Raw genomic sequence first — 10,325 nt, 5'->3', positions numbered from 1 at the left:
AATAAAGAGGGAAAGAAACTGCTGAATTAACTAACTGAACTGGAATACAAAAAAGGGAGGTGTGAGGAAGTCAGGGAAGCAAGGATATGAATATATGATATGGAAAGATTGATGTGTTTTTTCTTCTTTTTTAAATGTTTTTTTATCTTTTCTTTTTTCTTTTTTTATTGTTGTCTTTTTGTCTAATTTTTTTACTTGTGTAACTTTTTTCCTTTGAAAACTTAATAAATATCTTTAGAAAAAAAAGACATGGGCTTCCATGCTATAGCTTGCTTAATATAGCACGAAGAAGGGCCAGAGCTCACTGGTACAGTGTGACGGAAGTTTGTTTACTGAGCAGGTTGAGTTGCTGAGTGATTTCCCCCCCTTGCCAGCAAACAGTTAACTAGCAACAGTTCCTGGTCAGAAGTCTGATCTATGGAAGATGTGTAAAAGAGATTAACCTTAAGCCTGAAGAGCATACAAACTATAACTTAAGACAGGTATACATTTTAATAAAAAGCAACAGCATTGTTTGTTATATGTCTGTGGAAGAAGAAGAACCAAAACTCCTTGTTTACACCTGTTATAATAAAGTTTGTTTGAAACCTGTTTTCCCAAAAGGAAAACCCATTCTCCATTGGGGATTTTACCCGAGGGAAAGTGAAATAGAAGCATGGTGCAGCGAGAGAGAGGTCTGTTGCGCCATGCATACAGCATCTTACAGAAGGTCAATTCCTGGAAACTCCAGGTAGTGTTGGAACAGACTCTTTCCTGCAACCCTGGACAGCTGCTGCCAGTCAGTGCAAACAGTACTGAGCAAAATGGCCCACTGGCCTGACTCTGTATAAGGCAGCCTCCTGAGCTCCTGTCTCCTTTTGGTATTTTGTGAGTATAGTTCGTGTGACTGGAGCTGGTTCAGAAAGGTAAAATGTATGGGGCACAGAAGGTTAGGGCAGCAGTGGAAGGAATTTGGATAAGCCCCAGAAGCCGATACTGGGGATTGTCTGGGAGATCTTGGAAACAATGTGAGAGCAGTGGGATGACATATTTTCATGGCAGGCTGATGGAAAGTGGTAGAGCCATAAATGAACACCAGTAAGGAGAGAAAAGAAGGGGAAGGAATTTATAGCACCAACTGTACACACAGCAGAAAAGGCACCAGATTCCTCATATTGCTAAGTGCACCTGATTAGCTTTTCCATCCTTTGATCTCCAAAAGGCTTTTCAGTCTCTATCATCTTTTCGGCCTGGCCTGAAAATATGGGCAGTGGTGTTTGACAGGCAGAGGAGGGACACACCTCTGCAGGAAAGCCCTGCTAGGGAACCCAGTTTAAGCATGCCGTCATCGATGTGACCTCAGCTGCGGTAAATGTCATCAAATACATTTCAACTTTTCCCAAACCAAAGGGGCAATCGGCTTTGTATTCTGGGCAAGTGCTCAGAGAAGATTTGTGAGGCTTATGTCATGTTACTTGAATTGTGGAAATCGGCATATTGTGGCTCCCACCTCCCCTTTGACATCCCCAGAGGGATTTGATCTGGATGTGGCTGGAGTGAGACGCGTAAGAGCCCAAAGACAATACTTCTGAGGCTTAATCTCGGAAAAGCTGCTCGCGTATTTCGGAGCCTAAATTCCAACTGTGTGATGTCAGAGCAGGTCAGCCAATGACCTCGAGGGCAGAAAGAGAGGCCAAGGAGTCTGCTGCAAGAATCAAAAGGCCTCACAGGCTGAGAAGTTGAGTGCGCAACACATCCGAATTAAGTCATGTGCAAATGTGCACCACCAGAACAGCCAGGTAGAGAACTGAAATACTCGTGCAGCAGGGTCATGTGATGCCACTTGGGCAGGAAGTACCATTTCAGACTGCAGGAAGGGAGAAATTGCTTCTCTAAAATTTGTCACATTTAAAAACAACTACAACAGCAAGAGCCTCCCTGCACAGAATTCTAGCTTATCAGGAAGAATGTTTAGCTGAGATGTTTGTTTTCTGTGGGGAGAGGGGCTTGGCTCTCCCCGCTCAAAACATGTCAAGTTCTCCAGCTGCAGTGTGGTATGGTTCAGCCCAGCAAAAGGCACACCATATAACCGTTTTGATCGTGCGGTTCGGCTGCGAGCTCTGGGGCGCCCCACGAAAAAACACCTGCCGAGCTTCCGAGTGTGATGCTCTGGCTGAAAAGCTCCGCGAGAAGAGGGGTATAGCAGAAAAACGACCTCGAAACGTTTGCGTGGACATGAAAAGACAGCATGAGAAATTGTGGCGCTGGGCGTTCCCGCGTTGGGAACGAGCTCCAAACCCCGCTTCCCTTTCCAAAAGGTTAACGCCATCTCCTATAAGCCAGCAGGGGCAAAGCTCTCGTGTGCGTTCAACGGGCCTGTGCAATTATGGCTTTTCTCCCCTCCCCCCCCCAAGAGGAATGTACATTAATCATCTTTTTGGGATCTGTGGTTACATAAAATAATCAGGCCTCCTGCCTGTTCCACTTTTCTCGACGCTCTCCGGTATATAATCAACGCATTCAGACTTGGCACACTTAATGGAAGCTGCTGAAAGGCAGGGGTGGGGCAGGGGTCTTCGTCAAAAGCCCCCTCCCCGCCTGGGGCTGGGGAGAGGCTTTGTGAAGGATTGGGGGGGGGGTCCTTCCACAACCACTCCCTCCCAACTCCATCTCGAAAGGAGGCTTCTGAAGAGTCCGTGGAAAGCATGATTAGAAGTCAGGCTGTACTTTTCACACGCCGTCAAATTATCCTGCACCCATTAGCTAGTGGCGGCGGCAGGCCAGTTTCCAGCTTCCAAACCGAGCCATTCTTCTCAGGGTTCGGTGGCCTATTTGCTCTTGGCTGCTTTCTGGCGATAGATTTCTTCTGTGAAAGGCCTGGCAGAGGGAATCGGGAGCGGCATACAAGTTTGACAGGGAGACAAGAAGAAGGAACTGATTAACATGAGACAAACCCCATTGCCCCCGTCTCTTCCTGCGCCAAACCCACACATTTAAAGCGCACATGGCTTCCCCCAAAGAATCATCGGAACTGTAGTTTAGGGGTGCTGGGAACTATTGTTATTAATTGTATTTAGTTTGTATTCCCCCCTCCTTTTTCTGTTAAGATTGCAGATGAAAACCAGGGGGAAGGGTGCTGGGAGTTGTAGCTTCGTAAGAAGTAAACTGCAGTTCCCAGGGGAAGCCGTGTGTATGTGCTCCTACTGCCAAAACAGAACCATAAAGCCTTGCCTATACATGCAGGCTGAATATGGCGTTAAAAGGCTGGGGTGGCAGAACGGGCAAGTCCCTGGCATGCCCTCTGCCCCCAACCTTTACCCCTTTCCCCAAAAAGCCTGGTCTCTGACTATTGCTAAGCAAGTCAGTTCTGTGTGTCACAGCTTAGCATGACCAAGGCTGGAGCTGAGTGTATAGGAGCGGATCTGATGTTAGTGGCTCCTATAACTTCCTGTGGATGGGTTGTGGTTCAATAGTAGAGCACATCCTTTGCACAAATAAGGTCTCAGGTTCAGGCCCAGGGATCTCCAGGTAGGGCAGAGCAAGACCTGAGTCTCTGGAGAGCTGCTGCCAGTCTGTGCAGACAACATTGGGAGGGACCGCCTCTCCTGGTATGTCCCGCGGAGGACCTTACTGTCTTCAAACAAAAACATCTTGGAGGTCCTGGGCCACAGGGAGGTTAGGCTGGCCTCAACCAGAGCCAGGGCTTTTTCAGCTGTGGCCCCGATCTGGTGGAACGCTCTGTCACAAGAGACTAGGGCCCTGCGGGACTTGACATCTTTCCGCAGGGCCTGCAAGACAGAGCTGTTCTACCAGGCCTTTGGCCAGGGCACAGCCTGACTCCTTTCTTTGGCAATCTTCACAGAACTTTAGCCTAATGGTTGCTGTCAGGGAACTGACATCAGAGCCAGAGGCGGAGGGAAGGCTCTCAAGTGATGCTGCAGAGGGACCCAGCAGGGAGAGAGGTAGCTCATCAGAGGGGGAAGGAAATCAGCGCAACACCAGGGATAAAGGGGGGCAGATGGGGGAATTGGCGAGAGGGCTCCAGGACTCTTCGCTGGACATCAGCGGGGAGAGCACAGGTCCTCCGCTACCCACACCCTCCCTGCGCAGAAGACTTCCGCGCAGGGAGAGTAGGAGGAGACTTGGCGTCAAACAGCTTTTATGCTGGAAAAGGTTTAAAAAACGCCCACTGATGGATTCTGCTAGTGACTGAAACAGCCATGAAGTGAAGGGCTGTCCAGACAGAAAAGGTTTAACAAGCCAACTTAGCCAGGAGTGCCGGCAACTTACACACGAGCAACCCCTATATTCATCACAGTTGCCATCAATTTGAGTTGAATTAATTTTATAATGAAATTATTTTAGAATGTTGTATCATTTTACTGTTAGCCGCTCTGAGCCCGGCTTCGGCTGGGCAGGGCGGGATATAAATAAATTATTATTATTATTATTACTATTAGGCACAATGGACGGACTTGGGACAAGGCGGCTTTCTGTTTCTAAACTTAAATAAGAACATACGAGGAGTTCCTGCTGGATCAAGCCAATGGCCTACGTAGCCCAGCGTCCTGTTCTTATTGTGGCCAACCGGATGCCCATCACAGGAAACCAGAAAGCAGGATTCGAACACAAGGGCGTTCTCCCCTCCTGCAGCTTCCAGCGACTGGTATTCAGAAGCATTAACTGCCTCCAACTGTGGTGGCACGGCACAGCCGTTATGGCCAGGAAGCAACTGGTTGCTTTCGTGAAATTGTCCTCTTTCAAAGCCATCTGAATTGGTGGCCGTCGCTGGCTCCTGTGGCAGTGAGTGCCACAGTCCACAGTTTCGTGGTAAATTGAATGTGGTTGACAGGAACGTTGTGGGAGAGGGTACCATGGGTGCTACACATCTCCTCTTCCCCCAGACCAGGGTTATGGGATGTTGCCTCCTTCTCACACCTAAATAAAAAGAATTTTGCTAGCAGGTAATTAAACTCCCCTTCTAGTCACCACCTAGAGGTTTCTCCGTCAGCCCGAGAGGAAGCAGAGTTAGACCTCCCCCTTCCTTTCGCAGATCACATTTGAATGAATGAACTGGAAATATCGGGAGCTGCCAGCGTATAATTAATGCAGCAGGAGATGCTTTTTCAACGAGTGTGTGGGTTCGAGAGAGGGGAAATCATACATGGCAACTGGAGGAGTACAAAATGTTTCTTGCCGGTTTGGGAGGCCAGCCGTTTAATCGGGTCGGGTATTGACTGAAAGTTCTTTGCTGGTTCAGAGCAAAAGCTGTAAGAAACGCCTACTGGATCAGGCCAATGGCCTGTCCATTTCAGCATCCTGATCTCACAGTGGCCAACCGGAAGCCTGTGGGAAATTTGCATGCAGGACTTGAGCACAACAGCATTCTCCCCTCTTGTAAAGGTAAAGGGACCCCTGACCGTTAGGTCCAGTTGCGGACGACTCTGGGGTTGCAGCGCTCCTCTCGCTTTATTGTCTGAGGGAGCTGGAGTACAGCTTCCAGGTCATGTGGCCACCATGACTAAGGCGCTTCTGGCAAACCAGAGCAGCGCACGGAAACGCCGTTTACCTTCCCGCCGGAGCGGTACCTATTTATCTACTTGCACTTTGACGTGCTTTTGAACTGCTAGGTGGGCAGGAGCAGGGACCGAGCAACGGGAGCTCACCCCGTCGCGGGGATTCGAACCGCCGACCTTCTGATCGGCAAGTCCTAGGCTCTGTGGTTTAACCCACAGTGCCACCCGCGTCCCTCCCCTCTTGTAGCTTCCAGCAACTGGGATTCAGAAAGAATTCTAGTCTAACATCAGGAGGTCACAGGTCTCCCATGCCTGACTATCTGGCAGAATGCGGCAGGTAGATTGGTGACTGGGAGCGGCCGCCTTAAGCCCTAGCCCAGCCTTTCTCAACCTGTGGGTCCCCAGATGTTGTTGGACTACAAATCCCATCATTCCTAGCCAGCATGACCAGTGGTCAGGGATGATGGGGGTTGTAGTCCAACAACATCTGGGGACCCACAGGTTGAGAACCGCTGCGGCCTAGAGACTCCATGGTCAGTTGGGAGCACAGTCAGTGTAGTGTAGTGGTTAGAGCAGTGTTTCTCCAACTTGGGTCTTCAGCTGTTGTTGGACTGCAACCCCAATCATCCCTAGCTAGTGATCAGGGATGATGGGAATTGTAGTCCAACAACAGCTGGAGGAGACCAAAGCTTGAGAAACACTGGTTTAGGAGCGTTAGACTAGGTTCAGATTCCAGCTTGGCCACGACCTTGGGCCAGTCACTGCCTCTCTGGGTTGTTGTGGGGGGAGAGCTACGTACACTCCCTCAATCTCCTTGGAGGAAAAGTTAGGGAATGGATGCTGTGAGCAAATCAGTCAATACATTTCGCGCTTGTGGGATCCTTAGTCTGACTCAGTGCAAAGCGGTTTCATATTGCAAAGGGCAGAAAACACACACACACACACGAGTAAGTTAACTGGGGGAGGGCGAGGGGAGAGTGTCTCTTCCCTCTACACAATTCTCTGAAACGAAATTGCTTCTGGTTATTCTCTTCCGCAAGCACCAAAGAGACTCACCCTTCGTACCGCAAAGCAATTGTGTAGCACAGCGCCACCTCTGCCGTCAGGATGAGACCAGCTGGGCTCGCATGCCTGAGTTTGAAAAAGCGGAAGGAGACAAAGAGGTGAGAAACGGGTAAGTGGTTTCTTACTGCCAATATTCTAGAACGGCCTTATGTAAGACGCAGTTGAGTCAGGGGGCCGGGAAGCTGTTGCGCTGGCCCTCCGAAGGAGGGTGCCCACAGTTTCAAATTTGCCATCGGGTGGCAAACTCTCCCCACCTCCCCACTCTGTCCGCCTAATAAGGCCATTGGCAAAAAAACCGGCCAATCTCTCCTTGGCGAAAACTGCCTCTTGACCTAATTGGGTCCCCTCTCTCTTGCTAAGTTAAACAATGTGATTTTGCTTTCTGGAGATGGAATGATGAGGCTAACTCCTGAGATTAGGCAGGCTGCTTAAGGTGGTTATATAAGCCCACGGAAAGGAGTCAGCAGAATCGGATGAGGAACGACTCCCCGACCCCCAGCTCAGAAATGTAGGCCAAGGAGGTTAGGAAGAAGGAGGTAAAAGGGCAACTCAAAAGTGCCAACGTACATTTGCTGTCTAGATCCGAAAGGAAGACTAAGCTGGATGTGCCCCCCTATTTATTTATAAAAGTATTTACGTAAATACCACCAACTCTTAGAATATAATAAGGAGGTGTGTAATTATACGCCCAATACAACAGCATAAAAATAGTACCAAAAATCATTAAAATGACATGTAATAATTAAGGTGTATTTCACGATCCACCCTATTCTTCTGATTCTGAATGCTTTGCATTTATTTTAACTTTATAACCTTTATCATGTTGTAACCCACCCTAGGGCACATGGGGGTGGAATTAGGGTGCCATTCATTTGTGGTTCTCTGTCAGGAGTGAGCTGGCAGTAAATCACACTGTGCAAGTTGGAGTTAACTCTTTATTAGCAAAAATTTATTAGCCCTAATAAGCATAGCAGTTCATCCCTAGTAGGTCTTGTCTCACAGATCAGTTGCTGAAGCGGAAATAAATAATATAATATAATATAATATAATATAATATAATATAATATAATATAATATAATATAATATAATATAATATAATATAATATAATATAATATAATATAATATATTTATACCCTGCCCATCTGGCTGGGTTTCCCTAGGCTATTCTGGGCGGCTTCCAACAAAATATTAAAAATACAGCAAAACATCAGACATCAAAAACTTCCCTAAACAAGGCTGCCTTCAAATGTCTTCTAAAAGTCAGATAGTTGCTTATTTCCTTGACAGCTGATGGGAGGGCATTCCACAGGGCGGGCGCCACCACCAAGAAGGCCCTCTGCCTGGTTCCCTGTAACTTGGCTTCTTGCAGTGAGGGAACCGCCAGAAGGCCCTCGGAGCTGGACCTCAGTGTATGGGCTGAACAATGGAGGTGGAGACACTCCTTCAGGTATACTGGGCTGAGGCCTCCCCATAGCCGTCTCCCCGTAGTCATCTAAGTCCCCTCCTCTCCAGGGGATTTTACCAATCAGAGACTGTGTCTGCACATTGCCCATCTCTCCTCTGCCCTCTTCATGCCTCTTCTGGTTCTGGGAGACAAGTTGGAGAGGGAAGCTTGTCGCAGTAGTACAGGGAGACACCCAGGACTCTTCCCCAGCCTAACTCATCTCTGCGTCTTGGCCTCCTTCCTCTCCTGCTTCAGCTTCTTCCTCTGATTCTGAACTTCTCTCTGCCACAGACTCCCCCCGCTCACTAAGCCCTGTGACCTCTTCAGCTTCTGACACCTCCCTCTCCCTCTGACCACTCATCATTCTCCCACCACCACTTCCTGGCCCCCGAGCCTTCTAACCTTCTGCATCCCACACCTTTTACCTTTCTTAACTAGTTTAAAGTGGTATCGCAATAATCAGAGAGAAATGGAAAGTCAGGCTGTTGGAATAGGCCAGGCATAGGCAAACTCGGCCCTCCAGATGTGTTGGGACTACAACTCCCATCACCCCCAGCTAACAGGACCAGTGGCCAGGGATGATGGGAGTTGTAGTCCCAAAACATCTAGAGGGCTGAGTTTGCCTATGCCTTGAATACGCTGAGATTGCAAAACTGACCGGGAAGCTCAGGAACCAAGAAGACAAAAACTTTAATAAAGAATGGGGGGGGGGGGATTTATTTAAGAGACAACTGTAAGCAGATGAAAACATTAGCAGGGTTTTTAAATAACACTTGTAATGTAGCAAATAACATGGATGAGACGGGGAGATTTTTAATATGGATTATGAAATACTATGCCGTTGAAAAGATGGGGAATAGGACCTGTGCAGGGGATGGTGGGAAATCTCGAGATTTATCTATTTTGTATTACTTTGCATTTGTAAAATCAAATAAAAATTATTTCGAAGAAGAAGAAGTGGGATTGCAGAGCTTTAAATGTACAGTGTGAATCTGACCTTTTTCTGTCTCTTTGTGGACAGTGTGCCTGATGCTGGGGGGGGGGTAGGGGGAGCACAGAAGTGACTAGGGGCGGCATCACCCACAGCATTAACTCCAGAAATCCAGTTCCAAAAAGAGCTAAAAACCCCTAGCTCAATGGGCACGTAGCCTGACTTGATGTTAAGTTAGCATCCTAGGAAAGCTGGTCGCTTCTCTGCCAGGGTTTTGGAGAAAGCATTTCCTCATTGGCCGGCGACGGATTCGTCTCAACGTGACGTGTGTCTTCCTTTGATCAATCCAGGGCCTGCAGAGGACAGAGCTTGTGTCTAAGCCCACTTAGAGGATTGTTTTGTTCTGATGAAAGCCCTGATCAAGTTCCTCTCCTCAGATCGAGCTGAGTTAGCCACTTCAGAAATGGGTCACAGCGGAGAGGACAAATGAATGAGAATGACCAAAAAACAGTATCTAGGTAGCGCTTGGTGATTGGCAATTTTGCTGCTGCGAGGAGGATGGCAGGCGAGCGAGACGCACTAACAATGTGGGAAAGGGAAGGACATTTAGATGCTGGAGTCTGATGATAAGGTTAAGTCACAGATGTGGAAACTGCCAGGTAAACAATTGGCCCACATGAGTTTTGATATGATATACCGAAGAGAAGAAACTCGTATCATACGAGACCACGACGCAAAGCAGCTGCATCCCAGAAGTAGGTTAAATGTAAGGGAAACATTTTTTAAAAACAGACAGTGCGTATATCTGTGACGGCAGGCACCATCGTAGAAGGAAGGACACAGAAAACCATTGCCCTAACTAGAATAAAGAACTATTTGATCATGTTTCGACAGCAACCATACATGGGTAACTCAAGTAATGCAAACTGAGCTCATGTGTACAGTGGTACCTCAGGTTACATACGCTTCAGGTTGCAGACTCCACTAACCCAGAAATAGTGCTTCAGGTTAAGAACTTTGCTTCAGGATGAGAACAGAAATCGCAAGGTGGCAGCGGGAGGCCCCATTAGCTAAAGTGGTGCTTCAGGTTAAGAACAGTTTCAGGTTAAGAACGCACCTCCGGAACGAATTAAGTATTTAACCTGAGGTACCACTGCACTAAACAATTGGGATTAAAATCTGGTGGATCATGTATATTTATTTGAACTTCCACTTGCCGCTTTTAAAAAACAACGAAGTCAACATAAAAGGGGTTGCTGAAGTGCTCCAGGGGTTAGTGTCACACCAGGCAGCAGCCAATCAACCCCATACAATATTTGGTCTCTGCTGGTCTGTTAAACCAGGTCAGGTGGACCTCAAGGTTTGGAGCTTTCTGGGAGCAGCTGCCA

The 10,325-nt window shown here is 47.9% G+C and overlaps 1 protein-coding gene and 1 long non-coding RNA gene across 5 annotated transcripts in view; one reads left to right on the top strand and one right to left on the bottom strand.

The window, feature by feature from the left end:
• Positions 1-473: 473 nt before the first annotated feature.
• The window catches only part of PEMT (phosphatidylethanolamine N-methyltransferase), a 104,627-nt gene continuing 94,775 nt past the window's right edge, over positions 474-10,325 (bottom strand). For 3 of the 4 annotated variants that reach the window (XR_014213677.1, XR_014213678.1, XR_014213679.1), the window contains 3 exons: positions 6,552-6,626; positions 2,578-2,856; positions 474-2,527 (listed from right to left, as the gene is read on the bottom strand). Coding sequence is in view for 1 of the 4 variants with exons in the window: in XM_082199930.1 (XP_082056056.1) it covers positions 2,808-2,856; positions 6,552-6,626 (124 nt within the window). In the remaining 3 variants the exon portion in view is untranslated. Of the gene's footprint in view, positions 2,857-6,551; positions 6,627-10,325 lie in introns of all 4 variants that reach the window. The other variant, XM_082199930.1, reaches the window with a different exon arrangement.
• Positions 6,599-10,325, top strand: part of LOC309519183 — a 41,327-nt gene continuing 37,600 nt past the window's right edge. Inside the window, exon 1 of the long non-coding RNA XR_014213731.1 lies at positions 6,599-6,669. This is a non-coding gene — a long non-coding RNA (uncharacterized lncRNA). The remainder of the gene's footprint in view (positions 6,670-10,325) is intronic.

The sequence above is a fragment of the Podarcis vaucheri genome, assembly GCF_965113315.1.
Source record: "Podarcis vaucheri genome assembly, chromosome: 14".
NCBI classification, from domain to species: Eukaryota; Metazoa; Chordata; class Lepidosauria; order Squamata; family Lacertidae; genus Podarcis; species Podarcis vaucheri.
The sequence above is the reverse complement of the archived record's forward strand: the minus strand, read 5'-3'. Positions and strand labels throughout refer to the sequence as shown.